The sequence below is a fragment of the Belonocnema kinseyi genome, chromosome 4 (genome assembly GCF_010883055.1).
Source record: "Belonocnema kinseyi isolate 2016_QV_RU_SX_M_011 chromosome 4, B_treatae_v1, whole genome shotgun sequence".
Taxonomy (NCBI): domain Eukaryota; kingdom Metazoa; phylum Arthropoda; class Insecta; order Hymenoptera; family Cynipidae; genus Belonocnema; species Belonocnema kinseyi.
Window position 1 is genome coordinate 50,965,657 of NC_046660.1, and position 19,239 is coordinate 50,984,895.

At 22.9% G+C, this 19,239-nt stretch overlaps 2 protein-coding genes across 2 annotated transcripts in view; both read right to left on the bottom strand.

Annotated features, from left to right (window-relative positions):
• Nucleotides 1-5,934, bottom strand: part of LOC117170567 (alpha-aminoadipic semialdehyde synthase, mitochondrial) — a 69,455-nt gene extending 63,521 nt beyond the window's left edge. Inside the window, exon 1 of the mRNA XM_033357403.1 lies at nt 5,645-5,934. Coding sequence (XP_033213294.1) covers nt 5,645-5,740 — 96 coding nt within the window. The 5' untranslated portion in view covers nt 5,741-5,934. The remainder of the gene's footprint in view (nt 1-5,644) is intronic.
• Nucleotides 5,935-6,205: 271 nt separating this feature from the next.
• The window catches only part of LOC117170568 (general transcription factor IIF subunit 1), a 33,789-nt gene continuing 20,755 nt past the window's right edge, over nt 6,206-19,239 (bottom strand). The window contains exons 6-7 of the mRNA XM_033357404.1: nt 15,216-15,562; nt 6,206-6,554 (exon numbers count right to left, since the gene is read on the bottom strand). Of these exons, the coding sequence (XP_033213295.1) occupies nt 6,341-6,554; nt 15,216-15,562 (561 nt within the window). The 3' untranslated portion in view covers nt 6,206-6,340. The remainder of the gene's footprint in view (nt 6,555-15,215; nt 15,563-19,239) is intronic.

Sequence of the window (19,239 nt, forward strand, 5' to 3'; positions counted from 1 at the left end):
TTTATATATTTTATTGAAACTGTATATTTTATGTCAGAAAATTCATCTTTTGGGTTTAAAATTCAAGTATGTTTTAGTATAATTATAATTATTAATTTTAATTATAAAAATTTATAAAAAAAATAAAAAATAAAAAATATTAATATTTTTTAGTAATTATTTATTATTATTATTATTATTATTATTATCTCCAAAAAAAATAACGGCTTCAAAAGAATAAAAACATTTTCTTAAGATTCCTAGAAAAATTGAAAATAATTTTTCATTTTGAAAAATTATTTTAAGAGAATATTAAAAATGTTTTTCAAAGATTTAAACCATTAAGTCCCAAAACGAAGAAATTTCTCTTTTATGTTTGAGCTTGAATAATTTTATAAAAAAGGCAAAGAATTTATTGTGAAATACTCTTTTCTACTATCTTCGGGTCAATCAATTAATAATGAACAATTTTAAAAAAAAATCCTTTTTTTAAGCAATTTTTTTTCAATCAAGAAATACAGGGGGAAGGAATTTTTTATGGTTGAAAATGTGCGCAAAGTGCACAAAATGTCTGAACTTTACAAATCCGTTGAGTTTTTTCTCTACGATTTTTTAAAACAAAATGGCAGCCAAAAAACGAAAACCAAACATTTTTTATTTCGTTTTTTTTGACATTTTTGTGATTTTTTCGCTCAAATCATAAAAAAATTGATTAAAAAAAAGATTTTTTTTTAAATTGTTATAATTAATAATTAAAACAATGGATGAGATGTTAAAAATGACATACTTCAGACCATAGGATTAAGGTGTTGAAAGAATCCTCTATTCAAATTATTCGACGTTTCAAAAACTATACGTTTTCCTCATCAGGATAGAGTCGTGTATATAAAAGTTCCTTATATCATTTCGAGTATTTATTATGTATTTTTAATTCTCCTTTTCTCAATTGTTCTATGAAAAAAGTTATACAAAATTAATATAATAAAAGAATTTTTTTTCATTTGAAATGCGGTAAAAAAAAGAGAGAGATATATGTTTTCTATTAAAAGTGAGGTTTGGAATTTAGAAAAAAAATTTTATATTTACCTTTATGTTATCTTCATTTCAGGTTAGTAAGTTAAATAAATTATATTGTTTATTTTGATAAACACAGACATTTTATTATAACACAGATATAAAAAAGGTAGTACTTTAAATAATAGATTTTGGTGAGATGGAAACAAAAATACGTTTTGCTCCATATTTCAAACGAGAAAAAGAGAAAGAGGACCAATTAAGAGAGAAACACATTGCATTGCCCTATCACAAATTTGGTAATGAGGGTTCTAAGAAAAATAGACGGAAAAAAAATTACAAATGATTGGTGAACATAAAAAAAGGGTTATTTAGACTATTAGTAAATTATTAACTATGAATAGAAAGTTACAATAATATTATTATTAAATTCAAGATTATAAAAAATTCATAAATTTGAAAAAGAAAATTAGAAGATTATCAGTTGGATTTATATAAGAAATCAATAGCTGTACGTGCAAAGAAAAATAGTAAAAAATTGGTTAAATTAAAGTTAGAACTGGTAATACAAAATAAGTTAAATCATTTAATTTCAAATTTTATTACTATTTTCTTTGTTTTTTTAATCCTCTAATTAATTAGAAAATTTTAATCTTGATTAATTTTTTAGATTAAAGAATCCAAGATTATATTATATATTGGACTATAATTATTAAGATCAGAAATTATATTTAAACAATTATTACCATTTTTTGTAATGAAAAACATTTCCGCTATTAGTCTTTTGGGATTTTGTCTAAAGTTATCATGATGTTGCTTGATTCTAGTAGAGAGTAATCTACCAGTTTGGCCAACATAACACTTTTCACAAACATTGAATTTTGGATACAACATCAATAAGTTGGAAATTGTCTCAAGAATCTTTGCCTAGTTTTATAAATTTATCTAATTTTGAATCAATTCGAAAAATTTTTGCGGTATTAAAATCATTAAGAATTCTTTTGATTTCAAAAGATAACTTTCCATGGGAAGGTATTGAAACTAAAGGTTTAAAAACGAAATTTCTAACTATATTTGCATTTGTTTGTTTAGAAAGAGAATCGTTAATTGTCTTAATTTTGTTATTAATATGTATTTGAATAAATGACATTGGATAATTATTTAAGCACAGGGTTTGTTTAATAAATTCAATATTTGACTTGTGAAATGATTCATGAGATAATTTAAGAGCTGTGTCAACAAGATTTTTAACCATGGAAATTTTATGTTGTATTGGATGATTAGAGAAAAAATTTAGATATTTACCAGAATAAGTATCTTTACGATACCAGTCAGTAATGATATTACCTGAATCAGTCTTTATAACTTTAACGTTTAAGAAAGTAGTGGACTTTTTACTTTAAATCTCATGTGTATTAGTTTATAAAAAGTATTATTAAATTTAAATACCGTTTTTTCCATCAGAAATTTAATTCCTTCTTCAAATTTTTTTAAGAGGTAAATCTGTATAGTTTTTAATATTAGTCCATCTACTTAGAATACTATTAATGACTAAATCAATTGGTATGTTTGTAAATAAAGAAGACACATCTAGAGAAGCCATAATGTGATCAGAAGGAATTGTTTTTTCAATAATTATATTTTTAAATTCGAAAGAATTTTTAACTTGAGTTTTCGGAACTATCAGAGATTTTTTAAGAATGGTATTGAATATATTAACCACTTTATATGTCAGTGAATTTATTAATGATACAATAGGTCGAAGTGGACAATTAGGTTTATGAACCATAAATTCGAGGAATGTTTGTATCATGAACTAAGATATCTTTACGTAAAATTTCTTTATCTAAATAACCGTTAATTCTCCATGAATTTAACAATTTAAAGGTTTCATTTTTTAATTCTTTCTCTGCACTTTCATTTATTTTTTCATATGTTTTATTATCATTTAATAATTCTTGCATTTTTTTATTATATGATTCCTTATTGAGAACAACTGTAATATTACTTTTGTCAGCAAGAGTAATTAATAATTGTTTATTAGATTTAATAAATGTTTGGGTTTTTTTAATATTCTGTGCAAAGAATCTATCAGCATGAGTGATTTTATTATTCTGTAAAAATTGATGCGTTGTGTTAATCATTATATGTCTTTGACATAGAGTCTTTGACATAGAGAATTGTGACATTACTAAAATTTGTAATCCAGGGATCTTAAAAATCAGAATTAATTGTATTCTTATGTTTATTTACATTAAAAGGTATCTGAACATTACTATTAATTTTTAAATTTTGAAGTTTTTTTCCAGTCTTTGCTTATCATTTAAATTTCTTTCTGTACTATTCAGTTGATTTTCTAAGATATTAGCATATACATTGTTTGGTAATGAGTTTCTTAAGTTTATTTTAACATTATTAAAATTTTTGTTTAAAAATTTTAAATGGATATTTAAATCTTTAATTTCATCATTAAGTAACCGACGTTCTAAAGAGTCTGACATAAAATTAAAATTATGTTTTCTCTGTTAATTGTCCCTTTTTCTCGTTTGAAAAATCGAGCAAAACGTATTTTTGTTTCCATCTCACCAAAATGTAGTATTTAAAGTACTGTCTTTTTTTATATATGTGTTATAATATAATGTGTTTTTTTTTAAATAAACAATATAATTTATTTAATTTACTAACCTGAAATGAAAATAACATAAAGGTAATAAATGATATAAGGAACTTTTATATACACGACTTCTATCCTGATGAGGAAAACGTATAGTTTTTGAAACGTCGAATAATTTGAATAAAGGATTCTTTCAACAGCTTAATCCTATGGTCTGAAGTATGTCATTTTTAACATCTCATCCATTATTTTAATTAATAATTATAACAACACTCAGACAAATAACATCGCTTTCCAACATCTTTTATATCTTGAAAAATTTGTTAATTATTAATTGAAAATCAATGTTTTCCGTTTTTAAACCATTGCATCGTGTAGAGTATACCCGAAAATTGATGCAAAATCCTGTTAAACAAAACAAGAATCCAACGACCAAATTTGGACTACAACGAATTAACGAAAACCAAAAATCCTATTGTAATCTGAAAAAAAAAAACAACAAAAAAATATAAAATAAAATTTTCGGAAAAAAATTTTAAAAATAATTTTATATAAATATATATATTTCAGATTACAATAAGATTTTTGGTTTTCGTTTATTCGTTGTGGTCCAAATTTGGTCGTTGAATTCTTGTTTTGTTTAACAGGATTTTGCATCAATTTGATTATTGGACGTTAAATGGGATTTTTAATTTGGATTTTGGTCGAATTTAAATTTCGTAAATTTTGTTACCCGAAAATAGTAGAAAAGAGTATTTTACAATAAATTCTTTGCCTTTTTTATAAAATTATTCAAGCTCAAACGTAAGAGAGAAATTTTTTGGGTTTGGGTCTTAATGGGTTAAACAAAAATTTCAAAAAAGATTCTAGAAGATTTTAAGAAAACTTTCTAAAATTTTGCATGATAATTTTAAATCTTTTTAAGACTCATAAATATCTCTTTAAATTACTCAAATTCTTTGTACAAATGTTAATTTGTAAATTATGTATTAAGATTTAAAAATTTCACTTACAAATTAAGCATTTTTCAAATACAACAATTAAAACTGTAGTGTTCAAAGTTTAAAGGCTCTTCGAAATTTTAACGATTCCAGGCTTTCTATGTCAAACAATTCAGTCAAAGATTATTTACATTTAAATTTTTGGTTTCAATTTAGTTATCTTAAATAAAAATTCAAATATTGCTAAATATTCAATAATTAATCTTTTTTTAATTACAAATTTCAAATTGAATGAGTTAAAAATAATATTTTTAATTTAATAAAATCCTTTAATTAAGAGTATATTATTATGAAGTTATTTTTAAGTTAAAAATAGTTGATTAACTTTCAGTCACACGTTCACATTTGTGTAATGACTCAAGACTTTCAAATTGAAAAAGTTTAAGTTTTAACGTTAAAATCTCAAAATTCTTCAATTTTGAACTGGTTTAAAATCATTTTGTCAAATCGTTATTGTTCACTTTTTATTACTTAAATTACAGATAAATTTACAAAAAATGTATTTATTTATTAATTACAAATGTTTTTTATCCAACATTTTCAACATCAAAGGCTTTTATTTTGTAATTATTCAAGTCTTTAAGAAAGCGTTTAAAAATTCTTTAAATTAAAAATGTAAGTTTAGAAATAAAAATTTCAAATGGAAAATTTTTACTGTAAAAAAATTTTGAATTCCGCATTGTAATCTAAATAATAGCATAATTGAAAAACACAAAAATTCAACTAATTATTTAAAAACTTTGGAAATCGAACGTGGACAGATTTTCCTCCTACAAATTTGTAAAATTCCCGTTAAAAAAAATTCACTGTCATTTCTCGGTTTTTCCCCGGTCTCAAAAAATTCCCGGTCCAGCGGTCACCCTGCTAGAATAGTTTAATAGAGAGTTAGAAAAGTAAACTTTAAACAACAAGAAAACGAATTTTAAGCAAAAGTTAGTGAATTTTCAATTAGAAATATAAAATTTCAAAGAAAAATGGACCTGCCTTAATATTTTTTTTTTTAAACAGGTGATAAATTTTAGGAGGCTTCACTTACGCTTGCAAAGCGGAAGCTCTGATTGGCAAGACATGTTGGAAACACAGATGGAACTCGTCTCGTTCGACTCAGAAAGTTAGGTCCCAAGATTCTCATGACACAAATTATAAACAGTTCGAATTAACTATTCTAAAAATGTGCGAAACATAAACAAACTTTTCTCTACATTACACAACACTTTTACCGAACTGTCCCATAAGTTTAAGTCCCTTTAAAAGAATGAAATCGTTCGTCTCCTCTCGTCATGGAGAACTTCCAACAATTGATAAAGATAAGAAGAGGCCAAGTCGGAGCAGAAAAAATATTACAAAATGCTGATAAACCCCGGGGTCACTCAAGATAAATATCTCCATTCGCCTATTCTCTTTCCTCATATCAATAAAAAAACATTAGTATATGAAATTTTATCATCTCCCTTCAGGGCCTCGGGAGATTAAGTATGCGGAAGAATGAAGAAAGAATATTGCTCAGAATAAACAATTCATCGGAAGATTGTTGACTCGAAGTGACTTTATGAGCTCTGACTTTTTGAATCGCAAAAATAAGTTACGACATTATCGCTTGATGTTTAATCACACTTTTATTGCTCGCAAGGTTTTAAAGATTTATAGAAACATTAAAACATTAAAACTAAGAAGAAAAGTCAATAGGAAGATTGGATAAATTAGCTATTACTTATCTAAGCCAAGCACGTGGCTAATTAGGTTGCGATTTGATGAAAAGATACATTTTGTTCTTGATTGTTTGTTTCGTGGGGTTAATTCTTTTCAGGATTCCGGTCATGGTGTTGACGAGTTCGTCGGAGGTCAGTCCAGTCTTTTTAGATCTGAACTTTTGGAGAAGTTCGGTTGCAGTCATGGGTTTGCGCATCAGATAACGCCTAACTGCCTCCTCCGTGATTCCAGATTCGCTATAATTAAAACCAGAATGATTCAAACAATCCACTGTAATGCCCCCTTCGGGATTGTTTTAATCGAAAAAAAACTCCCGGTTTTTTAAAGGTTTGCCAAAAACTTAACCGGAGAATACAATTTTTCAAAGTAGAAATCTTGAATATGAAACTTTTAAAATGGAAGTTTAAAAGTTTTTAAAACATTTTGTATTCAAAACCTCAATAACTTACATGCATAAACTGTAAGGTACAAACACTTTTCAATTGAACAGTTTTAAATGAAATGCAGATAAACTGCAAAATTCAGAATTTTGAAGATTCAGGGTGACCGTTTTTTATCGAGAAAAAAAATTACCGGTCATTTCCCAGTTCGCAAACATTTTTCCCGGTCAATGAAATTTAAAAAATCGAAATCTATTCTAAACATTTTTCCACTTAAAGTACTACATAATTCAGAATTTTTAACATTAATAAATTATTGAGTTCAAAAATGTAGATTAAGTTCTAAAAATATAAATTAAGGTTAACCTTTTCAATATTCTAGATTAAAGAATCAATAAAAGAGCTTTACAATTTTTCAAAATTATATTATTAAGTTATTTTAAGCTAGAAACAGAAAATGTTTTTAAAAATTAACTTGAATGTTCGTAAATTAGAAAGTTAAATTATTTTTATTTTTAATAGTTTAGGCTTTAAAATTTAATTTCAAAATCTTGAGAAACACAGAAGTTGTTTTAAATTTTCTCAAATTCAAAATCATTTTTGAAATTTTTTCAGAACTTCTAAATAACTTTTAATACTAATTGAATTTGTCCTACAACTTCTAAAAAGTTCGGCAAAGTTAAACAAAAATTTCCTTTAAATTTGGATTTATGAATAACAATTGTACAAATATTATTTGTGAAAAAATTAGAATAATTTTAAAAGGTATTTAGAAGTTTTAAAAAGATTCCAAATTAATTTAGAACTTGAAATTATAACAGATGATTTAAGCGAAGTGTGTGTATCGAAAAAATTCGACTAATCGTACCGAATTTTTTGTGCACATGCCCAACATAATTTAAAACAAAATGTAGATTTTTTTCATATTTCAAACAAAAAATTTAGAAGCTTTTGTGAAAGGCTCCAAAGTAATAAAAAAAATTTTCTTAATATTCCTAGGAAAATTAAAAATAATTTTTATTTTGAAAAATTACTTTAACAGAATATTTAAAAAGATTTTAAGAGATTTCCAGAATTGTCAAAACTGTCAAAAAGATTTTAAGGATTTTTAAAAGAAAATTTCTGGAATTTATAAAAATTGTAGGAAATATTTTATTCATTTTAAAATTTGTTAAGAAATTCCGAAAAAAATTTCCACACAATTCGTTTAGATTGCTTGATATTATATTAAGTTTTAAACTAATTTTGAATCTTTTCAAAATTTCTATATATCTATTAAAATTACTTAAATTTTGTCTACAAATAATAAGCGATCAATTATTATTTCTACATAAAAATTCAACAATTTCACTTACAAATTAAATATTTTTCAAATAAAACAATAGATATTTTTTTGGATAAAAAATATATATAATTTTAAAATTTGTCTTTTTCAGTATAAATATTGCATCTTTCTTGGATAAAATGAAACTGTTTTGTTGAAAATTAAACTATTTACAAGAAAATTTATATTTTTGTGTTGAAAAGTCAATTAAAACCTTTTTGTATGAAAATTCAACTCTCGTTTTTTTAATTTAATAATTCACCTGTTTTAGTAGAATTTTCATTTTTCTTGTACAAAAATGCAACTGTTTGGTTGAAAATTTAACAATCTTGTTCAAAAGTCATACTTTTCGATTAACAATTCAACCTCTTTTTTGAAATTTTGTCTTGTTGATTTTAAAATTCCTCTGCTTTAGCAAAAATTAAGTCTTTCTTGTAAAAATGCAAATATTTGGTTAAAAATTCAACAATTTTGTTGAAAAGTCATACTTTTTAGTTACTTTTTAGTTCATCTTTTCTGAATGAAAGCTCGACTTGAAAAAAAATTTTCGTTTTTTATTAAAAATCCATGTTTTAGTACAAATTTCATCTTTCTTCGATAGGAATGTAACCAATTTGGTAGAGAATTTAACTTTTTTTTTGTAATTATTCCTTTTTGGTCATGAAAATTCATCTTTTGCGATTGCAAATTCAATTTTTTTTTTGTATAAACCTATTTTTTGTTAAAAAATTCATATTTTGGTATTGAAAAAATAAATAAATATTAAAATAAATAAAAATTTATATGTTTAAATGGAAATTTAATGTTTTTGATAAAAATTCAACTATTTGGTAGAGAATTAAACAATTTTGGTTAAAAATCCGGGCTTTTTTATTGAAAATTCAATTTTTTTGAAAATGTATCTTTATGGTTAAACATGAGTTGAAATTTCACCCAAAAAGATATCAATTCATGTTTTTTAGTTGAAAATTTAACTTTTTGGTTGAGACTTCTTGAATTTTGTTAAAAATTAGTTTGTTTTTTTTTTTGTAGAAAATTAATCATTTTGTTTAAAAATCCATATTCTTTTTTAAAAATTTAACCACTATGTTTTAAAGTTGAACTACTTCATTAAAAATAAAAAAAAATTGCTTTCTGAAATATTCAGCATTTTCTTTGAGACTTTTTGAATTTTATTGACAATTCGTATTTTTTGGTAGAAAATTCATCTTTTTGATTAAAAATTTATCTTTTTTAGTTGAAAATTCAACCTTTTGGTTGAGAATTCTTAAATTTTGTTAACAACTCGTCTTTTTTGGTAGTAAATTAATATATATTTTTTTTAAACATCTTTTTTGTCACAAATTTAACAAGTACGTTTTAAAGTTGAACTACTTTCTGAAAAATGCATTTATTGGTTTATGATTCAAAATTTTAGTGAAAACATTCATCTTTCTGATTGGAAATTGAACTGTTTTGTTGAAAATTACCTTTTTTTTTGTTGAAAAATTAGTTTGGTAATTGAAAATTCACATATTCCATTTCTGGTAAAAAATGGTTCTTTGTTAAGTAAAAATTCAAACTTTTTTGAGACTGATTTTTTTCGTTACAAGTACGTTTTTTTGTTTGTTTAAATTAATCTAGTTTAGTTAAAAATTCAACTTTATAATTTGTTACAATTACTCCGCAAACAGGCGATATTTATTTATGTTCTGGGTTCGAATTTAAACAGCTAGATATGTTAGATTCAACTGTGTTATTTTTAATTGCTTAAAGAACTTTTTTATTCTGAACTCTTAGTTTTCCAGATTTTTAAACACTTAAAACTCCAAGTAAAAATCTTATTTGAAAATTGAAATTCTTTATGAGTATTTTGTTCGAAGGATTTAATTTACAATATTTGTCTATATATTTCTATAAAAAGTAGTGGAATCCCACAAAAAATATCTAAATTGCACAAATTTTGTCAAATATATAAACAATTAAATAAAGTTGTGAATTTAAATTTGAACAAGTAAATTCAAACAATAATAATCAGCATTGACTGATAACCAGCATATAAAAATAAATTCGTTTCGTATTTTATAATTTAAATTTAAGAAGAATATTTGGAAAAATTATTTATAAACAAAATTTTTTAATTATAAAGAATGTTATTAACAACAGGAGAGTGTCTTTAAATTAAATTTTAGTAATATTTGGAGCGAAGTAATGCATCCAATCCCGCCAAGTTGTTATAATTTAACAATTTTGTTTATAAATACTTTTTCAAAAGTTTCTTCTGAAATTTAAATTCTAAAGCACTAAAAAAATTAATATCAAATAAAAATTTGGAATAACTATTTATTTTTTAGGTTTAATTGCTTGTTCTTAAGGTTATATAAATATAACGATTAATTTTCAACCAGCTGTATTTTTAACAAACAAAAAAATATAAAATATTTTCAAAAAGAGACGAATTTTCTACAAAACTCTTTAGTTTTTTAACCAAAGAATATGATTTTTCAACACAAAAGTTAATTTTCTGAAAAAAAACGAATTTTCAACTCAAATAAAGAATCTTAAACAAAAACTTACTTTTTAACTCAACGAAAAATTTAATAATTGTAATTTTAATAAAAAAGGATGAAATTTCTACATAAATGGAACAAAGTTGTTAAATTTTCAATCAAAAAAGATATTCCATTCAAGAAAAAAAGTAAAGAAAATTGTAATTTGAAACCAATTATAATTATATATGCAAAATAAAAATTTGGAGTAACTATTTATTTCATAACTTTCTTAACTTTTTTGTTTTAAAGTTACATGAATATAATTTTCCTAGATTTCTCGACAAAATTTGAAAAGATATTTGAAGATTTCAGATATTTCGAAAAATTATTTCGAAAATTTGCAGGATTTTTTTTACTTTACAGGATTTAAAAAAATTACAGGAAAAATGTAAGTCTGTTTACAAGATATTTAGGACTTTTTATTACTATTTTTTTATTATTTTTAAAAGGCTTCAAAAACATTTTAAAAAATATTAAGATTTTTGAAGAAAATTGAAAATGATGATTTATTTTGAAAAAATTTCAGAAATAATTTGAAATTTTAACTTGTTCCAAAAAGATCAAAGCAAAATGTTGATCTTAAAATTTTTTAAGCGTTTTAATGATTTTGTAAGGCTTAAAGATACAACAATTTTCTTAAGATACCTAGGAAAATTTAAAATCATTTTTTAATTTTTAAAAATAGTTTTTAAAGAATATTTAAAAAGATTTCAAAAGAAACATAGATTTTTATAAATGAATAACAACTGAGCAATTTTTCATTTTTTATGACTTAAGATAAAATAAATTTATATTCTAATATAAAAACTTCAGTTAAAAAATATGTATAATCATTCAAATTTTATTGTTTCTGAATTGAATATGATAGCTAGGATTAAAAAATTTAGAATCTTTAAACGGTACAACTTGTAAAAGTTTAAATTTTTTAATTTCGCAACTTAACGGCATTTAATTTAAAATTCTTACTAAAAATTCCCTTGATAAACGAAGCCTTTGAAACTTGTATAACATTATTTTGATACTGCTTACCCAAAAAAAATGCTAACTTTTTTATTTAACAAAAAAAAAATAAATAAATTTTCAATTGCCCATTATCTTAAGAACTGTTTAAAAGACAAGTTCTCAAAATTTTCACCTTAAAATATTAAGAACTTTGTTTTTCGGACCGAGTTGAAGCGAAAACCCAAAATTGAATAATTAAATTTTAAGTTGAAAAGATTTATCCTCAATCAAAAAAAATTTAATTTTCGACTAAAATTATGGAACATTTTATTGAATTAGTTATATTTTCAATTAAAAAAAATGTTTAACAACAGAATTTAACTTTTAACCAAGCAATTAAATTTTCACACGAGACAAGATGAATTTCTTAACGAATAATTGCAAAGAAACTGTTAAATTTTCAACAAAATATACGAATTTTCAACCAGATACTTGAATTTTCAGCCAAAAAAGGTCAATTTTCAACAAAAAATAGAATATTTAAGTTTTTAGTTACAAAAATTAATTAAAAAAAAAGACTTTTCAACAAAATAGTTAAAACAGTAATAAAAAGCTGTTTTACAAATGAAGAATCATTCTTATTCACTTTTATATTGCAATTAATAATATACAAGCTCTTAAAAAAATTACTTGACTTTAACTAGAATTTTCTATCAATTCCAGGTTTTCCAGGTATTGCAGGTAGGATAAACACACCGTGAAATGGATTTAAAATTTCTCGGAATCTTTAAAATTAATCGTGGCAGCCCTGATTATTTTTAACAGTTACTTCTTACATAAATTTCCTGATTTTTGCTTTTTTTTTAATTATAAAAAATTCGAACTCGAAAGATAAACATTTTTCCATTTAAAGAAATGAAAACTGAGCTGCCGATTAAAGCATCCAAATTGGAACTCTTGATTTTTTTTAATTTAAGTTTTTAAATGCATTTAAACGCCAAATTAAAAATTATAAACTTTTATAAACTTCAGAGTTCAAAGATCCTGATTCGGTTTAAAAAATATACATCGACGTTATCATTTTCAATGTTATAAATTAAATAATCAATCGTTCTATTAATTTTTTTTCAAATTATCCTTAATTATTAATTAATAATTATCCTTAAAACGCTTCAAAATTTTATTTAAAAATCTGGAAAAATCTACATATTTTACATTCTTTCACATTTTTAATAATTTTTGAAAGTTTTTCATAACTTCTGAAGATCTTTTAAAATTATTAGAATTTTTCCGAAACTTTTTTTAAAATTCTGTCAAATAAAACAAATTTCCTTAAAATCTTCCACATGCATTTTTTACAATTTTGCCAATATTTCTTAATTTTTTAAAATATTCTCTAAAAATTAATTTTTTTAAATTAAAAATCATTTACAATTTTCCTAAGAATCTTTAAAGAAATGAGTTTTATTCATTTAAAGCCTTTCACAATTCTTGCAAAGCTTCTAAATTGTTTGATCGAAGTTTGAAAAAATCTATATTTTGTTTCAAATTGTTCAATTTTTATTTTTTCATCAAAATTCAACAATTTTACTTATAAATTGAGTTTTTTTTAAATAGAACAATTAAAAATGTAACGTTCAAAGTTTAGTTTTTTTTTTCTTTTGAATATTTAACTTTCCAATTAAGACAGTTTAATTTTTAACGTTAAAATATGGAAAATATAAAATTGTGAACTGATTCCGAATCGTCTTCTAAAATCAATTATTATTCACTTTTTAATTCTGAAACTACAGGTCAATTTTCAAAAATCATAAATTAATTAATATTCACAGTTGATTAACTAAAAAAACTTTTTTTATCAAAACTAATTATTTAAAAGACGATTGAAATCAAAGTTGGACAGATTTTGTTTCTTCTAAAAATTCATAAAATTCGCGGCAAAAGAATAAATATACTGTACGAATAGCCGAAATTTATCGGAAAACAGTCTTCTTTTAAATTATTTAACATCATTCAAAGTTTTAAATTAATTTTTAATCTTTCCAAAATCTCTAAATATCTCTTAAAATTACTCAAACTGCTTTGTTCAATTTCACTTACAAATTATTCATTTTTTAAATAGAAAAATTAAAATCGTAACGTTCAAAGTTTAATAGCTTTTTGGAATTTTAACGATTCAAGGCTTTCTATTTTTAAAAATTAAGTTTAAAATTATTTACATTTTTTCACGACAATGGATTTTTAATTGAACTAGTTTAATTTTTAACGTTGAACTCTAGAAATTTTCAACGGATTTAGAAGTCTTAATAAATAAATTATTGTTCACTTTTTGATACTTCAAGCACAGTTCAATTTTTTAAATAATTAATTGATTTATATTTACAGTCGATAAATGTGTAATTTTATTTAATTTGTTTAAACTTGCAAATTTTTTAAACTACCATTTTTTTTAAATTCTGTAAAATAAAAAAAATGTACTGGAATATTCCAGAAAATAACTTTGAATTTTCTTAATAATCTAGAGAATATTGTTTGATTTTCTAAAAACCTTTTCAAATTCATAAAATTTTATTTTTTTACAAAATTGTAAAAAATCTACATTTTCCTCCAAATTTTTATAATTATCAAATTAAACATTTTTAAACATATTTTTAATATATCTGAACGTTCTAAATGTCTTTTAAAATTTTCGAATTTTTCTTAACAATCTTTAAAGAAAACAAAATTTGCCTTCAAGACTCCCAGATTATTTTTCACAATTTTATTGTTCTCCTAAAACATTTAAAATACAACAAAAATGTTGTCTGCCAAAATCGTTTAAAAATCAGTCAGATTATTTTTCGACATATTTTTAAACCTTAAAAACTTAAAATTAACATTCTAAAATAAAATCTGAATAATTTTGAATTTTCCCAAAATCTTATTGTCCGTTTCGTAGGAAAATTAATAAAATAGAAAATTTAAAAATAGATAATTATAAAATTTAAAAAAGGGTACTGTAAAATTATAAAAATTTATAAAATTTCACCCACGATAAGCTTGGTTCTATTTATTACATTACAGTCATCCAAAACTGTAAAATAATTTATATCTTCATTAAATTATTCTTTAAAAGACATAATTTAATCATTTAAAATGAAAATAAACATTTATTGATAATTCTTTTCTGTAAATTCGATTAAAATAATTATGATCAATAATTCAAAATCTAAATGCACTGATAGGCGAGAAGAAATCAATGTAAAATGGATAAAAAGCAATTTGTCAATTATTTTGAAAAGTTGGTTCCTATGTTGCGATTTCTTATCCAGAATAAGATCCTTTAAGTTCATGTTTAATTTAAAAACAAGTACAATGAAAATTCCCTCTTCGTAAAATTCAACGTAAATTCAACGTTATTATGTTTTCATGCATTTGCATTTAAAATTCTTTAAATTCAAAATATACGCTTAAACATTAAAATCTAAAAAGGAAAATTTTTAAAGTGAAAGATTTTTGAATAACGGATTCAAAACTAAATGATATCATAATTGAAAAAGATAACCACTTAACTAATTATTTTTTAAAAAAATGGTTGAAATCAAAGTTGGACAGATTCTTTTCCTAAAAATTTGTCAAATTCCCGGTCAAAAAATAAATTCACTGTCATTTTTTTCGGATATAAATATATATTATTGTCTTAAATTTAATTTTTGTTTTTAATTTTAAATATTTACTAACCTTGAACTGGGACTGAAAGGTGTCGTTGGTACAGAATTGAAGTTATCCAACTTAATTTTCTTCGACTGCAACAAATCGGGTGAAGCATTGTGCTTCCTCTTTGAAGAATCCGAAACTGAAGCAGCAGGTGTTGGAGTAGCAGACCTGGAACTGTGTGCACTATTTGGTTTCTTAATGTCTTTTTCTTTGTCCTTAGGGACATCGGAATCGGAATCCGAGTCGCTCGAGAAATCGCTAGACGAATCTTTCGAGGGTGCAGATTTTTTCGCGTCTTTTTTCTTCGACTGCTTCTTCTTTTTCTTCTTATCTTTCCGCTTATCCCCGTCTTTGCCTGATTTATCTTTCTCCTAAGAAAAATATTAATTGTTCATTCAAATTGGAATTGAAACCAATCATTCATCCGTAAGCTAATGGGACCTAGTTTTATTTGATCAATATCATGAAAAACTATCGTGAAGAAAGATCCGAATAAATTCGTCATCGTCGTTGGTATTATTTTCGAAAAAGTATTTTTAAATATCGTTCTTCCGGGGAAGATGCAAAGGTTTTTTGTCTAATAAGCCGAAACTTAAGGGAAATTATCAACGTTATCAGAAGATATTGCAAAGAAAACATCTACTTGCGATGTTTAAAAAAAAATTAAAATAGCTCTGGAAATAATTAACATTTTTTTAAGTATTCAGGCTCATTTTTAAGGTAGTTTTAAAAGAATTTTTTCACGAAAATAGAGGAATAAGGGAAAAAATTCTTTTAAATAAAATTAATATAGATACAATATTGAAGTCAATATGAAGCACTTTAAATTTCTGAGATTTCATGCCGAAATATGCTAAATTTGCAACCAAATGGAGAAATTATCAAACAAAAAAGATTAAACTTTAACAAAATAGTTTAATTTTCAAGTAAAAAAATACACACTCTTCAAAAGGGCTCATTTTAAAAGTAATTTTTAAAGTATAAATATGAAAAATTATTATTGTATTTTTATTATTATTAATTTAAAAATTAATTTTTTTACCAAATAACATAAATCTTAAATACAAAAGGACAAAAAATCATAAAAAAAAGTTTAATTTTTGCCTGAAAAAATTAATTTTTAAACAAGTAACTGCCTTTTCAATGAAATTTACTAATTTTCTAATAAAGGAGATTAGACTACAACCAAAAACAGTGAAATTTTCAACCAAATATTTGCTTTTTCGAGCTAAAAAATTCGAGTTTTTTTAGAAGACAGGTAAATTTTCCACTAAAAAATCACTTTTCTACCATAAAAGAGGAATATTCAATCTAAAAGTATAAATTTTCTATCCAAAATGGCGAAAGTTCATGACCAAAATATTAAATTTTTCGACAAAAAAAATTACTCTTTAACAAAATTAATGAATTTTCAACCAAAAGTTATGGTTTGCAATCTGAAAAAATTGAAATTTTTAATACGGACTCACGCAGTTCGAAATTGTTCAATTTTTATATTTCTTAATTAAATGGGTACAATTTTTTCTAGTTTTGAATTTTAGTTTTTAAATTTTTATCATGATTAAACATGAAAATCAGTATGGATAAATTCCAAGAAAAATGAAAAAATCGATTAGTTCTATTTTTTTTTTAAAGTTGCATTTTTTGAATTTACACGATCCGACATCTACTTTAAGATGGGGAACTTTTTAAAAAAATGTTAATTATTTCTAGAGTTATTCCAATTTCTCGAAATGGTCCAAATTTGACATTTTCTTTTGCAATATCTTTTTATAAAATTGTTGAAAATTAATTTTTTAAACTGAAAAATTTAACTAATATATTTTTAGCCGAGAATTGATAGCTTTCAATTGAAAATGTACCTACTGTGTTAAAAATTAATTTTATTGGTTCAAACTTAAACCATTTTGATGAAAATTGATCTTCTTTATTGAAAATGCAACTATTTTGTTAAAAATTCGGGTTATTTTATTCATTTTTTAAACTGAAAATTCAACTAAGCCATTTTGAGCCAAAAATTGATAGCTTTCAGTTGAAAAATGTAGCTATTTTGTCAAAAATTAATTTTTTTTGGCTGAAACTGAACTATTTTGTTAAAAATTAATTTTTGTTTAAATTTATTGTTTTAATTGAAAAATTCAACTAATCCATTTTTAATTAAAATTGAGCTACTTTGTTAAAAATTCATTTTATTGGTTCAAACATAAACTATTTTGTTGAAAATTAATCTTCTCGATTAGAAATTGCATTACTTGGTTGAAAGTTGAACAACTGTTTTGTAGAAAATTCGTCTTTTAACTTAAAAAATCAACTTTGGGGTTAAAAATTGATATTTTTAGGTTGAAGATTCAACAATTTCACATAAATTTTTTTTCTCCTTGACTAAAGAATTTTTCCTGGTTGAAAATTCAACTCTTTTATAGAAAACTCGTCTTTTTTATTTAAAAATTCACCTTTTTTGCAGAAATATTATAATTTTGGGTTAACAATGCAACTGTAAATTCGTCCTTTTTGTAGAAATCAACTTTTTTGTATTTAAAATGAAAATAGAAATATTTTCATTTTTATTGAGAAATAATATTTTTTATTGAAAATTCAACTATTTTGTTCAAAATTTAATTATTTGTTTAAAAATATAACTATTTTATAAAAAACTTAATTATTTTGTTAAATATATAACTGTTTTGTTGAATTATCGACTTTTTGGATAGAGTTCGTCCTTTTAGAATAAAAATTTTAATATTTTATAAAAAATTCGTCTTTTTATGTGGAAAATTCAACTATGTTGTTAAAAAAATCGAACCTTTTGCTTGAAAGTTTAACTAATTGGTTTTAAATGAAACTTTATGTTTGTTAATTAATTTTGTTTTTTGTTAAAGTTCCAACTTTTTGATTGAAAAAATCATGTTTGTAGGTCGAAAGTTCAACTAAGTGATTAAAAATTCAACTATTTTGTTGAAATTGTAATTATTTTGTTTAAAAATCATCAATTTTATTTCAAATTTCAACTCCTTTGTTAAAAATTCGTCTTTTCGATTTAAAACGCAATTTTTTGTTGAAAATTCTTGATTTTTTTTTAATTCAACTGGTTTTGATTTAAAAGGAAAATATTTTTTGGTCGAAATATCAACTATTATAATTTTCATAAAGGATTCACTTTTTAAATCAAATTTTAATGTTTTTAATTTAAAATTAAAATCTTTATTTGGTTAAAGTATAAACTATTATATTTTTTATTGCTTTTGATTTCTTTTTTTAATTAATATTTTTGGCTTGAAAATTCAACTGTTTGTTGTTTAAAAACGCAACTGTTTTGTTTAAAATTTATTACTTCTTATTCTAAAATTCGACAATTTGGTTGAAAATTCAACTATTGTGTTAAAAATTCAATTTTTTGGTTGGAAAATAATATTTGTAAGTCGAAAATTAAAGTATATTGTTAAAAAATTCAATTTTTTGTTGGGAATTTAATTATTCTGTAGAAGAATAAATAATTTGTTTAAAAATCCATCTTTTTCAACTGTTTTTTATTTACAAAGAAAAATATTTTTGGGTTGAAATATCAACAATTAAAATTTCCATAGAGGATTCTTTTCTTAAAATAAATTTTAATGTTTTTGATTTAAAATTAAAATCTTTTTTTTTTTAATATAAACTATTTTTTTTTGCTGTTTAATTTTTTTATTGATTTTTTTTAATTCATATTTTTGGCATGAAAATTCAACTGTTTGTTGTTTAAAAACGCAACTATTTTGTTTAAATTTTAATGTTTCTTGTTTCAAAATTCGACCATTTGTTTGAAAATTCATCTTTGTATGTTGAAAAATCAATTATTGTGTTAAAAATTCAATTTTTTGCTTGAAAAATAATATTTGTAAGTCGAAAATTAAAGTATATTGTTGAAAATTCATCTTTTTCAACTATTTTTTATTTAATAAGAAAAATATTTTTTGGTTGAAATATCAACTTTTATAAGTTTCATAGATGATTCATTTTTTAAATTAAATTTTAATGTTTTTTATTTAAAATTAAAATCTTTTTTTGGTTG